The sequence below is a fragment of the Cryptotermes secundus genome, unplaced genomic scaffold (assembly GCF_002891405.2).
Source record: "Cryptotermes secundus unplaced genomic scaffold, Csec_1.0 scaffold563, whole genome shotgun sequence".
Classification (NCBI taxonomy): domain Eukaryota; kingdom Metazoa; phylum Arthropoda; class Insecta; order Blattodea; family Kalotermitidae; genus Cryptotermes; species Cryptotermes secundus.
Window position 1 is genome coordinate 10,490 of NW_019734971.1, and position 21,781 is coordinate 32,270.

Genomic DNA, 21,781 nt, shown 5'->3' on the forward strand with positions numbered 1-21,781 from the left:
TTGGTTTGAGTGAAGTTCTATTAAACTTGGTCCCCCACCCCTTTTACAAAAAAAATAACAGCAGAATACGAGCCTCTGCAGCTCTGGAGTACAAGAGAGTAGGTTGCAAATTATTTATCTGGAGAAAGTTTGTTACCAGTGCCTGGAAAGTCATAACCTTTCTTTCACATGAAACGCCTCTTTAACCAAAGGTACTGAACACTGTGAACTGACATACATGGAATACTTGTATTTAGGAAAGCTGAAGGTGGGGAAACTTGAAAAAAAAATCTGTTTACATCAGAGATACATATATTAAGCCTCATAATTTCCTCATAACTTACACTTGAAAGCCATACAGAACACAGTTTTTCGGTTACATTTAAGTATTATAAATCATATATTGTAAGACACAATACTCGTGTTCCCATTTATTATTATCTTCATTAGAATGATGGAATTCGAGAATGTGAAATACACTCGTCAACAAGCTTAAGATGGCATTTAATGATATAAGAAAATCTGATATATTCATCTTCACCAGTTTAGTACTGGGCAGAACAATATGGCAGAAATAATAACATATCTTAAAGAAATATAATGAATACTGAAAATCTGGTATCTGTTCATATTCCAGTTCAGTAATGGAAAGGATTATATGGCAAAAGTAACATATCTTACAAAAAATGTAATGAATACCAAAAATCTGGTATCTATTCCTATACCGGTTCAGTAATGGAAAGGTTTATATGGCAAAAGTAACATATCTTACAAAGAAAAATGTAATGAATACTGAAAATCTGGTATCTATTCATATTCCAGTTCAGTAATGGAAAGGTTTATATGGCAAAAGTAATATATCTTACAAAAAAATGTAATGAATACTGACAATCTGGTTATCTCTTCAACTTCCACTTCAGTATTGGATATGATTATATAGCAAAAATGAATAATATATGTTAAAGAAATGCAATTACTATTGAAAATCTTATGTTCATGTTCACCAGTTCAGTACAGGTAGTACAGTATGGCAAAAGCAAGAGAAGGAATACACCTGACAGCAGCACTTCAGATGTCAGGCATGTCTTGCATGCATCACAGCTGACACCGCGAAGCACCTGTCTGGCAATGGAACCACTGACGTAAGCTACTGAGAACACTTCCATGTCACCAGCAGGTACTGCAGGACTCGTGTCCATCTGTACTTGCTGAGCAACATGGAAACTCTCAGGCACACCAGCAGGGGTTTCCTTGTCATGACTTGTGGAAGGATTCCGTGATGCTGCTTCAGGTGCCCTGAAAAGCGATTGTAGATTATCCAGAAGATTAGCACCATCATCCTCACAATTAGTTTCCCCCAGTCCTCTAAATGCAAGGCCACTGATGATGCTAGTCTTCAGGGCATCTACAAACTGTCCCACAGTTGGGTTAGTGTTTGAACCACAGTTTAAATGAATGGCTCCAAATGTGTTCTCCAGGGGGTCCTGATTCAGGTTTTGGGTGTGAAGGTACTGAAAACCGGCCTCTTTCAGTGTCCTCCACACATGCTGGGTAGCAGTGATGTCAATCAGCCACCCATTCTGTGAAGGAGGAGGATGAAGAAAGGCGGGTTTACCATGCTTGAGGAAGATCCAACTATTTATCCCCATACTTGCCTTTTTCCGGAGCTCTATATGGGGACTGCTGTCACTGAGAGGGCAACGCAGTGTTTTCCCTTGGCCAACACTTGTTCCACCATTGAAACTATTGAAGAGGTTGTCAACCTCCTCAACAAACACAGCTGTTGCCATGTATTTGCTGCTGCACCCACCTCAATGGGGGGGGGGGAAGCAGAAGTTGGTGTGCCTCCTTACGTGGTGAATTAGTTTCTTTACATTGGAAAATAACACCTTACTTTACAAAGGACTAACGTTATACAAAACTTGTACATTTCATTACATTATTCCTCATATTAAAATCTTTGCCACCTAATCACCTTAATCATATCACTGATAGTGTCATCTGCTTTTCAAATATTTTTTAATTATCCTAAAAAGAGTATTTGTGACATATCCTACATAACTTGTATATTGATATACAGTTTCAGAAGTCAATTCAAGTCAAATGATAATGACGTTTGAGTACAACTGGGTTCTGAGGCAGTAACTTTGAAAACTAGTCCTCATTATTAGTCACTTCATTCATATAAGAAACATATAGTGCTTACCTGCAGCCACTAGAGCATTGAGGCTTGCTGCACATCTGTTAGGGTGTACCCTTTCAGCTGTAGTGAAATCACTTTCAGAGAAATGTTTATTGCACAGAACTTTATTGTGCAGTATTCTAGCAGTCAGTAGTACAGGATAATCCAACTCTTCCTGCCCATACCATAGCCCTGTAAGAGTATTAAATATTGTCTCAAAACCTTGAAATAATTCATCAGTAAACATTACAAACATGGTGTAGGTGCTACATTACATCATGTACTAAAACAGACATTCATTCATTTATTTACTTTCCATTAATCCTTACATGGCTGGAAGAACAGTGGATATAGTAATAGTCAAAGACAACAGGACAAGTTCCATCAATGATATAAATAAAAATTAATTATATTTAACCCATAACAATTACACATATTATCAAAGACAAATCACAGTGAGTAAATCATTAACACAGTTTTCAAATATATATGTGAAAGAATGCAGCACACTAATGACACAAGACTACAATAATGAAACATAAAAGTATACTACTAGGCATCCAGCATATAACAGAACAGGATCATTAATTAATATTGGAGTTGAATTATTCCTCCAATGAGTAAAATAGGTACCTATCTTTCACATAGGATCTTATCAATGCATTGGCCTTACCAACTATTCCATAAAATTCTACTTTAGACAGAGAGATAGACATACAGATATTGACATAGTCAAAGGTTTTCTTCAAATCACAGAAAATGCCAATGAACATTATTGGTATTGATGTTGTCCAGCTATTGTTCGAAAATAATTATTAAAAGAATCTGTAATAACATCATGATTATCAGTTAACTTCCCATCAATGTTTAAAAACTGTATATCTGCATTATTAATTTTTCTACCTGTGTCTGAGTTTATGTCCAAGTGGTTTTCATTTTGTTGCTAGGGTTAGAAATAAATTGATTATAACGAAGATTTTTTGCTCCTTTAATAACACTGGCCAAAATATTACAATATGTTTTATAATAATATTTCAGATCTGGCTCATACCGTGCTGAATCCCTGGGAAAATTGAAGAATATCATTCCCATTTCCTCACTGGAAGACGTGCATCCTGGAGCAAAACACTTCTTTTTCCTTCCCATTTATACTGCAATAAACAATACAAAAATTATAAGAGAATCACAGTACACTCTCATTTTCTTAATATTCTACGGTCCTTCTTTAGGCTACACCGAAACATGCTTAAAATACAGAAATACGATTTGGATGAAGTATCTTAGTAACACTGACTTCGTGTTTGTTTCTAATTTCACTGGGCGTAGTAAGCATAATCCATATACATAAGTAACACACAAATGTAAATTCATGCGTAAATGTCGACTCTCGTTTCACAACATCAAATCAAAGTCCCTACTTACTAATTAATCTAATTAATTGCACAACATACCTCGATGCCGCACACATATCACCACAAACTACTCGAGCCACCGCCCAAAACCGCCAACGGAAATTTATGATCCTCTGATTGGCTCACACTTATGCGATTCGATTAATTGCGATAGGTGTAGACATCTAGTACGTTTCTTGACTCTTGTATTGTGTTTTCAATATTAAACCTTGTGACTAACCTAGCGTAATCAGTGGTTATCATTTACGTCTGTATTTAGGTTACAAATGGCTGCTAATATTCCTCCCGTCTCAAGACTTTCATCACGTTTAATCCGAGTGTTGTGCTCCAATCCTGGCCCTATGACACTGCAGGGAACTAATACGTATATAATTGGAACAGGAAAAAGGTGGTATTATTTACGCTGGTAATGGCACTAGTTATTGTTCAGGGTGACCAACAAAATATTTTGTACTTTCTGTACAAAATTAATTTTCTGAAGTAATGAGAATGATACATAACAACTTTCCAATAAATACTTTCTGCAGTATAAAGAGGCAGGCAGTATTACAGATTAAGAATTATATAATTCTCCTTAATATAAATGTATATAATTCACACATGAAAACAGCTTCATACTTTTAAAGGCCATATATGTTTGCCATTAACAGCATACACAAAGTTTATAAGCCAATTTATTTTTCGGCATCTGAAGTTTACATACAATTTTCATGGGTACCCCAAAGTCTGTGAAAATATTGTACAATACTTCCCTCCACTTGACGTATACAAATATCATGTAATGTCTCCTTCTACTCCTGCTTTTTCACCAGTATCTGTTGAACACAAAAGATCTGATCAGTAGTTGATCTCTTACATTGAAACCCATACTGATGATGCCCAATAATTTCATCTATGTATGGACTTCACCCTGAGAGAAGGATATTGACAAAAATTTTGTATGAAATTGATAACAGTGCTATCCCATGATAATTGCTACAGTCAATTTTATCACCCTTCTTATGAAATAATACAATAGTAGACTCTTTCCACTCATCATGCAAGTCTTCCTTATACCAAATAGAATTAATTAGCTTATGGTTCTTAGAACATAATATTTCACCTCTTGCTTGAATTAGTTCTTCCAGAATTTGATCACTGGCTGGTGATATATACCTTTTCAAATTTGCAATAGCAATTTCAACCTCAGCTGGATGTATTTCTACCTGCCTAGCATAACTGACCCTATGTACCTTCAGTAACTGGGAGTTCTTCCACCTGTTCAAAATGTGGGAATCTACAAGCAGATCACCTTTCTCGTCCTTCACTAAGTTATTTCTAGGATGGTAACCCTTCTTAAATTAATGTATTCCTCTATACAGTTCTGTATATGTTCTTATTCTTACTGTTTGTTGCAAGCTCATTAATTTTGTCTTTCTGATACACCCTCTTTTTATTCCTGAAATGCCAGCTGGCTTCACATCTTATGTTGTTCAGGTTATTCCCCCATACACCTTGATGGTGTAGTGCTTAATTAGTTAGGCACAGGGGCAACTTTATCTTTGTACCCATTTATTTCACTTGGATCCTGTAACCACTGTGGTTTGGCTAGTTTCCTTTGATATAATAATTCTAAGCATCCTTTGTCAAACCATTATGCCAATGTTATGCCAATATGGCTGACGGTGTAGTACGTCATGATAGTTGTGTCTCCACGTTTCTTAGTAATAGATGTGAAATACAAGAGGTGAACTGTATAAGTTGTGAAGAACTAAGTTTAGAATTGCTTCAAGCAAAGACCAAAATATTATCATTAGAGAAAATAATAAAAATGCTGCAAGTGGAGCTAAACATGATCAGACAGGAAGGCAGATCTAACCTACAAAAAGACCCGGAAAGCATTGATGCTGTTACCACATTGCAAGTGGCAGTGAACAAAGTTCATGTAGAAGAAGCTTGTGCTCAACTTTTAAAAACACCTATGAATGTTTCTCCTAAAAGATTCCGAGTGAATTCACATCCTGAAGAGGGCCAAAAAGACTTTTACAACAATTCTCAAATCTCCTTACCAAATCAACCACAAGTGGGATCACAACGTGTAAAAAGAAATTTTGATAATCCGGAACCAAGGCAATGTATTGCAACAGTAGTAAATGGAAGAGTGATACCTAAAGTACAAAACACAAGAGATGGCTATACTAGTGGTAACAATGTTAAGCCTTGTGATTTAGTATCTGAAACTTCAACAATGATGAAATCGAACTATAGTAAAGAGACATATAAATTGGTCATGATAGGAGACAGTTTTCTTAGAGCAGCAGCTGAAAATGTAAAATCCTATTTGAGTGATACGTATGAAGTTCTCAGTATAGTGAAACCGGGTGCGGGTGTCAGTGTGTTAACTCAGTCTATGATGGAGGAAGTTTCAGCATTAACATCTATGGAAGTATTAATACTTGGCGGCGGCTCTATTGATCTTGATCAAAGTAAAGTAAAAACAGCTTTCAAATTAATTACTGATTTTGCCATATTAAATAATCATACAAATATCATTCTTCTGAGTGTTCCTAAACATTATGATTTGCAAAACTATTCACATATAAATAATGAAATAAGGAAATATAATAGTAAACTATCTAAGATAGCTCAGGCCTTTACACATATTAAATTTATTGAAGTTGACACAAATAGGAATAATTATACAAAGCATGGACTACATTTCAACAAGTCTGGTAAAGCTCACCTTGCAAAACAGATAGCATCTACTGTTCAGCTATTACTAGGAAAAAAGTCAAGCTCTCCTCTTGTTTTGGACTGGCTGTCTGATATAACAGTGTATAACGACAAAGTTGCAGCAGACATTTCTTTCGTGACTGATGCTATCCAAATTAAGAACACTAATACGTTAGTGGCATGTAACGACAACAGGTCTAATAGAACTTCAAAGAGAGTCAAGAAACTTCCTAGGACGAGAACGAGCAATTTTTTATGGCAAATACAAATTCTGAAGTTATAAATGATTCATCCATCTTACTTCCGTCAAACTTGAAAGGAAATAAAAAGAATAATGATGTTGGCATAAACAAGTCTAGTCAAGAATATATAAAAAGAAATGCCCCTCAAAAATGTTCAAGTTTATTAATTTACCATCAAAACATTAGAGGTATAAATAATAAAATTGAAGAACTACTCAGTCAGTGGGAATCTAAATTACCCCATGTGTTCTGCTTTACTGAACACCATCTAAGCAAGCCTGAAATTACATGTACAGTTATAACAAATTACAACTTAGGAGCATATTATTGTCGTAAATCCAAAAAGAGCAGCGGTGTAAGTATTTATGTCCATCACAATTTACAATTTACACCCAATGATCTGGATGAATATTGTACTGATCAAGATATTGAAATTTGTGCAGTGAAGTTACATAATTTCTCTATTAGTACCTCTATTTTAACTGTGTATAGATCTCCAACTGGAAATTTTTTATATTTTTTAAACATTTTAGAATCTGTTCTTACACAAATATATTCAGCTTCAATAGATATCATTTTATGTGGAGATATAAATGTTAATTACTTAGATGAAGCTGGTACTAAAAAACAAAAGTTAGATTCTTTATTAGCCTCATATAACTTATATAGCATTGTGAATTTTCCTACTAGAGTCACCAACACTTCAGCCACTGCTACTGATAATTTCTTTATTGATAAACATAGAAATGAAATCTACTCCATAAATTCACTATCAAATGGTCTGTCAGACCATGATGCTCAAATTCTATCTTTAAGGAACCTTAAATTCCCGAATTCACCCAATTATTTTATTAATGAAAGAGATATAAATGAATCTACTATACTAGATTTCAAGTTAAATCTTAATTGTGAGACTTGGGCTGATGTTTTCGCTGTAGAGGAAGACGTGAATCTGATGTTTAATAATTTCCTCAATAATTACTTAATAATATTTAATCATAGTTTTCCTTACAAAAAATATTCCTCCATACAAAAAGATAAAGCCTGGTTAACAACAGGAATTAAAATATCATGTGCTCGTAAAAGACAATTATTTGTGCTCAGTAGAAACACTGATAACCCTGAAATAATAAGATACTACAAAAAATATTGTAAAATTCTATCTGATATCATAAAGTTAGCAAAGAAGTATCATTACAATAAGCTTATTACAAATTCCAAAAATAAAATTAAAAATACTTGGAGTATTATTAGATCTGTCACTAAGTCAGGTAGTAATGTAATATCATCTATAAGTACTGATGGGAAATGATACAGTAAACCACAAACTATGGCAAAAATTTTCAATAATTATTTTATAACGCCACTAAATCAAATGCAATTTAATAAACCAACTGATATATCTAACTCTTTAACTTACCTGCATGAGGTGTACAAACAACCTTTTCCAAATATAAACATGACTCCTGTCACTAGTAAAGAAATTAAAGAAAAAATTAAGTCATTAAAATGGAAGAATTCTAAGGGATATGATGAAATTCCACAAAACATCTTAAAAATAAGTATGCCTCTTATTGTATCCCCACTAGTTTATATATGCAATAAGTCATTGAATTCAGGAATATTTCCTACTCGACTAAAATACTCGCAGGTAAGTCCTGATTATAAAAAAGGAGATAGAACAACAATGACTAATTATAGGCCAGTTTCTTTGCTGACATCTTTCTCTAAAATTTTTGAAAAAATCATCTATAACAGACTTCAATATCACATAGATATTAACAATATTTTTGCACAAGAACAGTATGGTTTCAGAGCCAAATTATCTACTGAGGTAGCCACATATAACTTAATAAATAATATTTTAGTAGCATTTGATAATAAATTAACAGTAGGAGGACTTTTCTGTGATCTGACTAAGGCATTTGACTCTGGGAATCATGATGTCCTATTGTCTAAACTGGAGTTCTATGGCATTACTGGTAATCTAGGAAAGTTAATTAAATCATATCTGAAGGACAGATATCAGAGAACATTGATAAATAGCAACTACTCTATGGGTATTTCTGAATGGTAAAAAATCAAACAAGGAGTGCCACAGGGTTCAATACTTGGCCCCTTGCTATTTCTACTATATACCAATGACTTACCTTATTTAATAAATAAAATATCAAAACCAATTTTATACGCTGATGATACCAGCATAATATGCTTTAACTATGATTCTGTTGAACACGTTAAGGTGTTAAAAATGATATTAATCAAAATAAATAAATGGTTCATGATTAATTCACTAACATTAAATATTGACAAAACTAATTTGTACATTTTTCATCAAAATTAAATAAAAAATCAAGCATAAATCTAAAGTATGAGGATATCCAAATTAATAGCACAAGTAATACAAAATTTCTTGGATTAATTATAGACAATACCTTATCGTGGAAAGATCATATAAGTCATTTGGTAGTGAAGTTGAGTGCGGCTAGTTACTCTATAAGAATCTTGTCTGCAGTCATGACTCGGGAAAGTTTAAGGATGATTTATTTTGCATATGTACACTCAATTATATCATATGGAATAATATTCTGGGGCAATTCGACACATAGTAATTTGATTTTTAAAATACAAAAAAGAATGGTGAGAATTATAATGAAGGCAAGGAATAAGGACTCCTGTCGTCCATTGTTTAGGCAACTAAATATTCTGCCCTTATATTCGCAATATATATTTCTTGTATTAATATTTGTAACCAAGAATATCGACATATACAAATTTAATTCTGCCATACATAGCATTAACACCAGACAAGTTACAGATTTACATTTTCCAACTAATAAATCTGCTAAGCTGCAGGAGGGTGTATATTATGCAGGGATTAGGATATTCAATAATTTACCACGAAGCATTAGGAATTTGTCAAATAATATTATTAAATTCAAACAAGCTTTAAAAAGGTTTCTTCTTATTGGCTCATTCTATTCCTTAAATGAATACTATGAATGGAACTCAAGGGGTGATCTTGATTCTTACAAATAGCATAAACAACTGATTTGAACAGTTCTTTAATTGAATCTGTAAACAAGTACAGTAAAACTTGGTTATAGCAACATCGGTTTCTGCGACACCTTGTCTATTGCGTCAAATATTCAATGGTATGAACTAATTCCTCATAAAGCAACTGTTTTTATACCTTGCTTAGTACGACATGCACAAATGCATCAACCTCGTATGTAACGTCATTTTCATTCCTGAATTTCTCTGATATGGACATTGAACGTAATTTAGAAAGTGTGTATTGGGCAAGTAACAGGAAACAGATGAAGATAACTGATTACTGTACTCGTATCTAGGTACAGTAAGGCACAACAATTGATGTAATCTACTGTAATTTGGTGAGTAGGCCTACCTTTAATATACAGTATTAGTGCGGTGTGTATTGTCAGTGAAAAGCGCTGTAATATGTCTTTGATATTACACATTTGGGCAATTCCACGTTAATGTTACGTTAGTCTGTACTTAACTACGTATTTCACTAAAAAATGCAACATTTTAACTCGGTTTTTGGTAGATTTTTACGTGACTAACATAAGGCTACTGTGGAAGTGCCCATTTCGGTTACAACGTCATTCGTTTATAACGACACTATTTTTAGGTCCCTTTGATGACGTTATAACCAAGTTCTACTGTATATACTTTGATTTGTGTATATAGTGGACATGATTTCTATTTATTTTAATAATTTTATCATTATAATTTACAATTATATATTGTTTTATCAGTGTTTGTATTGATTTTTTATATATTCCTGAGAGAAAGTTTTTAATATGTATTTATGGCTAGTGTATGTCTTATATTGTATTATTTTTATGTTTGACATGATTCATATTAATTGATCCCTAGCACAGCATTGTTAATTTAGATATAGGACTTTGTTCTGCTTGTGAATCTTGTTGTGATTTGCCTTGCCAGCATCTTGCTGACTTTGTTATATATATTTTTATATTTTTAACTTGTTTCAACAGCTGTTGGAGCATAACTCATCTTTCTGTTTTGACATGTTCTATATCCAATGGTTTTATACCTGTAACTGGATCTACTAGAATATAATAAAGATATGATATGATATGATACCATGGCTTATGATTCTTCAGTTCATAACCTAGACTCTCTTTCGGTCAAATTTTGATATTCTCTCTAATAGCTTCCCAAGCTCTATGCTTTCCAAAGTTGCAAACTTATTTGAGATTTTGTTATGATACTGCTCTTTACCCTCTACCTCATTTAATTTCATGAGAATGGTCCTCTCCATATGAAATTTATGAATTATTTATTTACTCACTGCCAGTCACTCCCTAACTTTTGCCACCACCAGATTCCTGAATCTTACTTTGCACAAGGAGATCGTATAAATTTTCTTCTTTTATTCTTGCTATAATATCATTTATCCAAGGAACGTTCAAGGCACTTACAATATTTCTTCCAACTTTTGGATGAGATAAATTAAAATAACAGTTAAAGACTCTGTAAAAGGAATCCAGATTTTTCTCCACATCATTTTCCAAGAATACCTCATTCCAAGTTTCATTTTGTATTAAAGAGCACAGACTTGTTAAATTGTTTCTGATACATTCCTAATCTCGTAACATCTAATTTGTTGCAGTAGTCATGTTACTGGTAATACATTGTGCGTAGTGATCTGAAAGTAGGCTGTTTATTACATCAGTGTAGTAGCATTGTGCAGTCATGTTAGTAATGATTCAGTCTATAATTGTTGCTGCACTTTCAGGTACTTGAGTAGGTGTATTTATTGTCATAGTCAGATTATGAATATTTGCAACATCTAATAATTGTTTGTGGCCACACACACCTAGGATATTTATGTTTACATCTGCAAGTATGGTATAACAGTCTTCTTGCTGGCTTCCCACCGCAGTGGCCTAAGTTCAATACTGGGTCTGATCAAGTGGGATTTGTGGTGGACAAAGTGGCGCTGGGGCAGGTTTTCTCCAAGTACTTCAGTTTCCCTTCCAATCTTCATTCCACCAAATTCTCCATCATCATACTCACCCGAGGCAGGCTACAATAGGCCAATCAGTGGCTGCCATGCCGAGTGGACCCAGTCGGACTCTGCCCCCCACTAAACGAATTAAAAAGAAATTAATTCTTATTAACTGTGCAAAAAATGCATGTAGGTGATCTATATAATGCAATAATTATTACTTTTTTCTTGACACCTGTTTATAACAATAACCTGCAGTGTTTGTATATACTTTTTCTGTAATTCATTTCAAAAATATAGATTGTAATATGTTCTTAGGGCTGTAAATAGCTGTCCCTCCCCCTTATGTTCTTTTCTACAGAAATGTGAAACTACCGTATTACCCTCTAATGTACATTGAGTTTGGAGACCATGTTCATAAATAGCCAAGATATCTGGGGTAGTAGTTTGAATGAATGCTGTAAATAACTAAATGTTCGATTTACCACTATGGTCTCACAGACTGAACCTAGGTACTTAATAATTAATACAGTTTTTTCATAATGCAGAATTAGACCAAAATTCATTTCCAAGAAACAAGAAACATTACATAATGTGACAATCAACAGTGAACAACAATCTCTACAAATAATTTGAAAGCACGGATCATATCTAAGCAGGAAGGCAGGAAATGCATGTTGTCTACATGATGTGATGGGAATAGAATTTTCAGAACTACGGGCAAAGTGTATTAAATATATTGTGACTGTAGACCTGTTTGTAGGGTATGACTGTAAACAAGACGGTAACAAACAAATACTCAACCAACAATAGATTAGAACCATTTCTGGGCAACATCAGCAATACTCGAACACAACAACAGTATCAGTGTCGCAAGAGGTATTTTCTATGTGGTTCGCATATATCTGTTGCTAGACAATGGATGTGTTTTCTGTGCTGTGGTCCAACTCAAGTCAAGTCTATATAATGAGAAAACAATAATTGACAGTTCAGTTGGAGTTCAGTTTAGTTCAGTTGTCAGTTGAAAGTCAGCCTGTGAAGAAAAGACTTAGTATGTGCAAAAGAAGACTTTATGTGTGCTGTAGTTACAGTGAGACTGTTATAAATCTGTTGTCAGGATATGACTAGTGAAGACTGAGAACATGTAGCATGTCCTGGTGATTTGTGAAGTGGGTAGATTAGTGATAGCACTATAATTTATTGTGATTATGAGAGATTGTAAAAGGTGTTAATAATCCAATTATCCAATCCAAAACCTGTTATTATTACTCATGGAGCTGTAAACACGTGACAGTACCACATACACATAGTTGAGAATAATTTAGCAAAATCTTTTGGGGCTGGTGTTTGAATAGCACAAAGTTAACCCTTTGCCATGCCCAATTAAATTCACTGCATCCTCCTACTTTTGAGACCAGTTAATTTGAATGTCTACTACAGATTGGCATATTTAATATGACAAGGAGCATTTAATTTCATGTCATTTTACTGAGTGAGGTGTGACATTTTAAGTCCTGCAATATTTACCATAGATGAATTTGAAGACCTCTCACATAAACTGTAATAAGTGGAATTTAGGACATAAGACATGATATGAACTTCTTTGTCAGCACACTTCCATGTGCCTGATCATAAATATATCCAACTGTGACACGTTATGATCAGTTACTGTCAGCATCAAGACTTTGATAAGGTAGTGATTCCATTTCTTTTCATGCAATTCACATTCATTACTGATAAAACATGGCTTTCTCCATATTTAGAAGGATTCTATTGGATGCTGGTGAGCAAGATGACATACAGTACTTGAAGATATTAGAAGATATATTGAAGGAAGAAAATATAGATTTTGAACATGTCATTGTTACACACTGGCATCATGATCATATTGGAGGAGTACACAATGTGGTGAATAGATTCAACAATGGTGAGTTTGCAGTCATATTCTTTACAGAACATTTTTTTTTTACAAATTCATATTGAATCTGTTTAAGACTATTTTTGCTGACTACCATACAGTGTTCAGGTTAGAAAAATAATCTTAATTTCCAAAACATGTCCGCCCTCGGGACACAAAGTAATGAGAACTAAGAATGACACTTCCTCAGCACATATCATGTACATTATTATATAAGTGACCTAAAATAATTCAGCTTTAGGTGATAATCTGTACTGATGTCATATGCAGTACTTACTTACTCATGGAGCTGAGCCCTTCTGGAGGAGCCGCCAATTCTGCAGCTACTCAAGAATTTCCAAGCATTTTATGGAACCCGAAGGTTCATTACCATGTTCACAAGAGCCCTCCACTGGTCCCTATCCTGAGCCAGATCTATCCAATCCATACCATCCCATCCTATCTCTCTACGATCTATTCTAATATTGTCCACCCACCTACACCTTGGTCTTCCCTGTGGTCTCTTTCCCACCAATGTCATATGCAGTGGACAATTTATTATTCATTAACCTGGAATTGCTGTTATGATCAGAGATTATACATCAATATTGGAGTGCCAGTACTTAGAGCTCTCTAATTTCATTGCACCTCTTTAATTAATCTTATAATTGAAAGTGACTGGAATGTTACTGCTGTTGATTAGGTGTACATATAAGGACGCTTACATCTGTATGCTTCCCTCACACCCACATAAGCTTTATTTACACTGCATTTGTTTTACACATTTCTTATACTCCAGGCTGCAAGGTATGGAAATTTAATCGCTTAGATCCTCCTGATTTACCATTACCAGATAATATTCCTCTGAATTATCTTAAAGATGGAGAAGAAATTGGTACAGAAGGAGCCACTCTCAGGTAAGATTAAATGGTTCTTTCATACTCCATATGTTAACTACACAGCAGTGTTGCATAACCTGACTACAAGCTCCATCCTGCCCAACAATGTAATTTCTTTGTGTAAGAATTTGTGTATGGGGCACGCGGTAGCATAGTTGGTTGAGGCACTATGCTACAAGCTGAAAGGTCACGGGTTCAGATCCCGATTAGGTCATTAGATTTTTTTCAGTTGACCTAATCCTTCCAGCCGCACTATGGAACTGGGGTTGACTCAGCCTCTAACAGAAATGAGTAACAGGAATTAATTAAATAATTTTCCTGGGGAGTAAATCGCGGCCAGCGCGTAAGGCGGACAATTTTACCACTATCTTTGAGCCGTTCGTCTAGATAACGTGGGACCCTCAACGTCTCACAACCCTATGGGCCTTCATGGCCTGTTACAGGGATAGCTTTACTTTACTTTTACTTAGAATCTGTGTATAAATTATTGCAGCCTAAAAAAGTGCAAGATTCTGTATTGTGCCCAGAGATACAGGATAATGGAATTTAATATGAAATTGTGAATTCCCATATTTAGTGAAAATTTTTCCTAGTTCCAGCAGAAGCTCGGTATAATCAGTGTACCATTTCACCATATTTAGTTCACCTCTATTCAGTAACCCGCATTTACTATAAGAAGTTTTCAATCTTTAAAATCTCATACCTCAGTTTTGTGTGATTGTGATTGGAACAACAATCAATATTCACGTTTTTTCTATGCTGAAAATCATTTCTTCAAAAGAACTGTGATCGTCATTAATTATTTCAGAAATTAATTTGATATTACTAACTCTGTAACTGTATCTATTTGTGTAGAAATAGTTTCTCTCTTTCTTTCTGTGTTTATTCAATTTATCCATTTAATGTTTTAACAAGTAATTTGATATTACTGATTCAACCGTGACAACTTTATTTTTGCAGAGTTATTCATACACCTGGTCACACAAAAGATCACATTGTATTAAAACTGCTAGAAGATAATTCCTTGTTTAGTGGGGACTGCATATTGGGTGAAGGCACTGCAGTATTTGAAGACCTGCATGACTACATGAATTCTCTGCGACGAATATTGGAACTGAAGCCCACTTGCATCTATCCTGGACATGGGCCAGTGGTGGAGGTTTGTTAATATTTCAGATGCAACTCTAAAACAACTTCAGAATAATTACTTGATATATAGTTCAGTTCACATTTGAATTGGCATGGGAGAATGACTGAGATAAAAATAATAACAGGGTTCATTAATTTTGAAATAGGCTTTATTCTTTGACAAGTTATTTTCTGATGTAAAACTCCTTTAGTAACATTCATCTCACATACAGAAGCCTATGGCTTGCTTGGATGTCCAAATTGTGTCCCCCAACTGAAAGCCTTAATAGTAGTTATGAAATTGGCCAACAGGGAATTATTTCACAAGTTCTCCACATTTGTCATGTTAGAGACCACTCAAAATAATGTGTGGCTGTGGAAGAAAATGGAGTATATGGTGCTAATGTTGAAACAGTATCAACATTTATAAATTATGTCAGTGCTGATTTTTATCTGAAGTCCACATTATGCAAGCAGAGACTGTTATAACTGGTCAAGTTTTGACTGAAAGAAATGTATCTATATCATACATAAAAGCAGAACCAGCTACACACAGAACAAAAGGATAAAACCAACACATCAGCAGAACATAAGTAGCATCACAACTGCAGAGATAGAACAACGGAACACAAAATCTTATAAATAAAACATTAATATAACCCATTACATATTACAGATACACCAGACCCATGCATACAGATAAAAGTAATAGCAGCATGACAATGTATAATAGTTCAGAAGCATTTTGTATCAAAATGAAAAGCAGAACAGTGTGATAACAGAAGAGCAGTTTCCTTCAATCCAACATGTTATACACCAGATGATGTCCAGTTAGGCTAAAACATGTATAATGAGAAGAGACGAAGACATTCAAGTGTGGATATTAATATTTCGACAAAGTTGCACAAAGATGGTGAAGAGCGAGAACATGAAGTGAGAGGAGCATATTGTTATTCTGTCAAATTTAGGATCTTAATACAAATATGGATGTCTTTACAGAACTTTTCAAGCTAACTTAATAAGGTTGGGTAATTCTACTGAAGTTTGTTTTTAACAGTTCCCCAAGTTTTTGTGATGAACTGGTTAACCTGTTGAAGCCTAAAATTAAATAAAATAATATTTATAAATTCAGTTCCTAACTCATAGAAATCTGACTGTTACTATTTCAAACATCAATCAGCTGCTGTTGTTTAGGGAAACGGTAAGTATTGTCAGAATCATATGGAGTCCATAAAAAGACACTGTGAAAAAATTCTGAATTTTTTTATGTTAAGTCAGGTGGTACATACAATGACCACTGTCTTTTAAAGGGTTAATTTGTCCAGTTAATCAGCAAATTGTGCAATTTAATTACTAATTATATTCTTTAGCCAGTTAATTAGAATGATGATAATGTGTGGGCACTACAGTCCATGATGAACTTTGGCCTCTGTTTTTACAGTTTCTTAATCATATATAGATGGTTGGTAGGACTCCTTGGGTGGGGGACCAGTCCACCGCAAGGCCACTACCTACACAGTACAACAAAAACTCAGAATAAACATCCATGCCTCGAGTGGGATTCGAACCCATGACCCCAGTGTTCATGCTTTAGACCATGTGGTCACTGTGATCGGCAATTAATCAGAAACTATACGTTATATCAGCTTATTTCAAGTTCAGAATTTCAAACTTAGCTGTCATTAGTGAAAATTTAAATCATTTATTTTTTTAAGAATGCCGTGAAAACGTCAAATCTTATATTCATTTTTTATTATGATTCTCAAAGTTAATAACCACGACCATATGCTCTGATTGTAGAATCCTTTGCCAAAGATCGAGTATTATATAAACCACAGGAATAAGAGAGAAGAAGAAATCCTTAGAGTTCTGAAAGAGAAAGGTACAAAGATGTCAGAAATGGACCTAGTGAAGATCATTTACATTGTAAGTGTATTTATAGTATCAATATATCAAAATAATTACAAGCCAGATTATCTGTGAAGTTTAGAAATACTATACCAACCAATATGATCTGTGGTAAATAAATCCTATTATCACTAGAACTAAAATATAAGCTGCAAATTACACCATACTTATTACACATTTACATATTATACAGGGCATCTATTTAGTTGTGGGTCTGAGCACCACAGAAGTAATGGTATATTTACTGAATAGTGAAACAATTGCTGAGGAAATATGGTCCATTATTCCTATGAAGGTATTTTAATCTTTACAGTAGAGCCTCAGAATACCAATTTCTACTGCTGAGAAGGTCTTACACGTTTAGAAACTATTTCTAGGCATGTTTAAACAGCAAAAATGTCTCTTCAAAGGTCTTACACGTTTAGAAACTATTTCTAGGCATGTTTAAACAGCAAAAATGTCTCTTCAAATTTTGTCTTCTGCTTCCTGCACTGAATAAGGAGTGTTCTCTTACTTTGTCTCATGTAAGTAAATGTCACATGGATTTAAACTTATTAACCCTGGAGGCTACAATCTGACTTGTCACCAGTTTGGAGAATACTTCATCAAATTACACAGTGTGAACTATGGAACTCATCTGTATGAACCCATAAGTTCAGGTATATATTATTTTGTGAAATTATAATGACAATATTTAATTCAAACAATTTTTTATCCAAATAATCCAGGCAGATTATTGACAAAGTTGAAGAGAAATCTAGTATGTTAATTAGAGAAAGAAACATGTCCACACTTAAGCACTTGTACTTATTCACTTTTTGTGCTAAATGATTCAGTTATGTATATTTCATTGGCAACCTTAATGTGTAGAGCAAATATAAATATGAAGGTGAATCAGATGTGGGTCATTTAGGTCTAGAAAGTTATGACACAATTCTTAAAGAGGGTGCATCCATATTAAAATATATTCAGGTATAAGATGAACTCTATGAGGCAGGGTTCTTATTTAAAACCTAATATTTGCGTAGTGGATCAAGAAGTTCTCCACTTATTACACAGAAACAAAGTTCATTACTATACTCGATGGAGTCTGCTACAGTACCCTGTCTGAGCCAAGTCAGCCCAGTCTATATCCTCACACTCTGTATCCCTGTTAATGTTATTCACCCTTCTACACCTACGAGCTTCCTATCCAATGGGTATGGGGACACTTTCCCCGGGGGTGAAGCAGACCAATCACCTCCAGCTAGTGCCAAGATCAAGAAAATGTGGATTTATACATCCACTCTCATGAATCTTCATGGCATAATGTCTAATTAGTTAGGCACAGGGACAACTTTATGTTACATTTTTTTTTGCACCAAGGTTCCCCAAGTATCTCTTCCACCACAATTTTCTGATTAAAATTTTGTATGCATTTCAGTATATCTACTACATGCCCCATCCTTCCTAATTTACATAATTTTATCAGTCTAGTAATATTTACTGAAGAGTACAAATTGCAGACTTCCTCATTACACATTCTTCTGCCATCCTCTTGTTACTGCCTCTTGCTTAGTTCAAGTATATTCTTTGGCACTCTGCTTTAAAACACTGTCAATTTATATTATTTCTTTAGAATGATAGACCAAGTTTCACATCCACATAAAACAAAAGGTAAAATTATAGTTTTGTATATTTTAATTTCTACATTTGTAGACAGGAGATGAGAAGACAGAATAATTTGAAAAGATTGGTAGTAAGCATTCCTGGAAGTTTCATCCTGTCTGAATTTCTTTGTGAACATACTTGTTGCTGCAAAGGATGAAGAACATTACAAAATTACAGAAAACCACTGGGTAACTGTTTTCAGCTAACTTCCATTAACAATTTTAATTATGCAATGATATACTGTATATTGTTGCCATCCTTTATAAGTTTTCTCATATGAGTAATTACAGGTACAAAATGCACTGACATGCTAATGCAGTTTACACATCTAGAATGAGAGATTTTCAGATTTTCATTTGTTGTATACCTTGTCAGATTATCCCTTTCCACACTACATTTTAGTATATAAGAATGGTGGGGTGCATTTAATTTTATTACATTCTGTTGTGTTAAGTACCACAAAGGTTTAATTGTGATAAGAAATGTTGTATAAATAATATCAAAAGCTGTATCATTTACATAATTTTATGATGAAAGAAAATATTATTTTAGGATACTCCAAAAAATCTCCACAATGCAGCAGCTTTAAATATAAATCATCACCTCTGCAAGTTGCTGAAAGAAAAGAAGGTGCTTCAGTGTGGCTCTAAGTGGAAATACAACACACTGGATTCCAACCTATAGCATCAATCGCCTTATCATACAGCTTACCAGTGCCTTTTTTGGTGCCTGGGGAAAGAGTCAGACTGTGAAGAAATTATATTCAAAGATATTCTGTACATGCAAGAATGACACACTAATTTTCATGTCTTTGTATTGAAACTGGATTATTTCAAACTCTGACATGGTAGAGGCTTTAATTTGCCTAACCTATAAATATAAAGAGGGAAATTTAAATTGTTTTGAAGTCAAATACAGCAATACCTCGCATAGTCCAGGTAATCAGTTCCGCCAATGTCCCGGACTGTTTGAAACTGGACTAATCGAGAAACTAAATACATACAAAAAATTATAATTGGGTAAAAAAAACTCCGTTTTTCAATAAATAAAACACGGTTAATAAATTCAAATGTCTATTAAAAATAATTTTTCAAAATTCATGTTTTTTGCAGTTCATTTTTTATTCTCTAAAAATCGCAATATTGATGTCTGCACATTTTTCTTCTTTGGCCTTTTCTCTTCATACATTTCTTTGTAGCAACAAATTGCATTGTTTATGATTCAGAGAATTGTAAGGCTATGATCGATATTGGGATCAACTTCCATAATATGATCTGACAAGGTTTCAACCATTCCAATAATTTTTATAGTTGTTCAGCTGTTAATTTTTGTGCAGGCATTTCAACACAGTTTTCGTCTAAGTTATCCTCCTGTTTTGATGCACTCAGTTACGTGGACGGAATCTAACTCATTGAAACCAAATTGCTGTTCAATTTCCACTATGTTATTAGTGACTCCAGCAAAATGAGTTTCAAAACCAATGAAACCATTTGCACAATGTGGTATGATATGTTTCAATACTGCCCTCATATTTCTTGCCGTTAATTCATGCCATGCTTTGCCTATATTTTCGATAATGTTTTTGATGTAGCTCTTCCAAAATTCCGTTAAAGTAGTGCTCTCCCCCCCTCCTCCAGCAATAGCTGTCAGAGCTTAAGAACGAACGACCCGAGCATAGGTACATACATATACAACAGGGAAACCCAGAAATTGAAATTTGTATCGTATCGCATAACTTTAAAACCACATAAAAATAAACCGCACAAAAAGAGACTTGACTGTATAAAGGAAAAAAACTGATCATTTATGTATTAAAAATAATTTTGTGTACTAATTTTTTATAATTTATTTTTATTTTGCTCAGTTAAAATTTAGTTTGTTTTGAAATTGTCAAACCAGACTATAGTGAATCTGGACTGATCAAAGCCGGACTATGCAAGGTATTGCTGTACTTTAATGAGAGAGTAATTTGATGCTGAGTACACATGCTTTTGCAGTGGGTGAAAAATTGGTACATTAGTTTGTAAGGAAAGCAAATAATGGATGAAAATAAAAAAATATGGTATTTAAGTACACTACTAACATCATCCAACAACTATTGTTTCAGAATATTTCCTGCAGTGTCAGATGCTGGTTCTATATATTGTACCCCTTACCAAAATTACTATATGGATGACCAAATCAAGGAGGATGAGGTAGGTGAGGTGGTCTCTTGCCTTAGATTTTATGGATAAATATTTACATGCTACATGCCCCACCCATCTCAGCCTTCCTGATTTTATCACCTGAGTAATATCTGGTACTACAAATTATGAACCACCTTGTTATGAAATTATCTTCATCCGCCTGTTACTTCATCTCTGTTAGGCCTAAATACAAGTATCATCCTCAGACCCCTATTCTCAAATAGCCTAACTCAATCTGGGTTTCTTAGGAACTAAAATTACCATGCTCTATAATTGCATGTCACAGCCTTTCCTAAAATTATATATTTTGGTGACTGTAAATGGCTACAGTAATGTTATATTTTAGCATCCTGTTGCACTGATTTATGTCCATGATTTATTCTGACCGTCTTACAGTGCATACATTTATTCACCTTACTCTTCTCTCTTGCACTACATGTTTCGGCACTAAAGTGCCATCTTCAAGTGCTTTTCGATGTACGTCGAACTACTTCATTGCATGCCCTGTTGTCTTTATACTAAAATATATATTCGTCATATATATTGATAAATTTTAAATATTAAAAATATTAAAACTGTTCAGG

At 34.1% G+C, this 21,781-nt stretch overlaps 1 protein-coding gene across 3 annotated transcripts; it reads left to right on the plus strand.

The window, feature by feature from the left end:
• Positions 1-3,742: 3,742 nt before the first annotated feature.
• Positions 3,743-21,565, plus strand: LOC111869116 (endoribonuclease LACTB2). 3 transcript variants are annotated; one of them, XM_023860336.2, is made up of 6 exons: positions 3,743-3,961; positions 13,293-13,456; positions 14,226-14,343; positions 15,286-15,484; positions 17,254-17,379; positions 21,119-21,565. In XM_023860336.2, the coding sequence occupies exons 1-6, from the start codon at positions 3,840-3,842 to the stop codon at positions 21,185-21,187; spliced, it is 798 nt and encodes a 265-aa protein (XP_023716104.1). In that variant the 5' UTR covers positions 3,743-3,839; the 3' UTR covers positions 21,188-21,565. The 3 variants fall into 3 exon arrangements, with proteins under 3 accessions (XP_023716104.1, XP_023716105.1, XP_023716103.1); XM_023860335.2 differs by lacking the exon at positions 21,119-21,565 and adding an exon at positions 19,564-20,075 and having other exon boundaries at positions 3,746-3,961; XM_023860337.2 differs by lacking the exons at positions 17,254-17,379; positions 21,119-21,565 and adding an exon at positions 19,564-20,075.
• The last annotated feature ends 216 nt before the right edge of the window (positions 21,566-21,781 follow it).

Bases quoted from the DNA above. Each gene is read 5' to 3' on its own strand.
- LOC111869116 (XM_023860335.2), top strand. From the start codon at position 3,840: ATGGCTGCTAATATTCCTCCCGTCTCAAGACTTTCATCACGTTTAATC. The intron at 3,962-13,292 runs GTGGTATTATTT...CTCCATATTTAG, and splicing joins ATAATTGGAACAGGAAAAAG to AAGGATTCTATTGGATGCTG. The intron at 14,344-15,285 runs GTAAGATTAAAT...TTATTTTTGCAG, and splicing joins ACAGAAGGAGCCACTCTCAG to AGTTATTCATACACCTGGTC.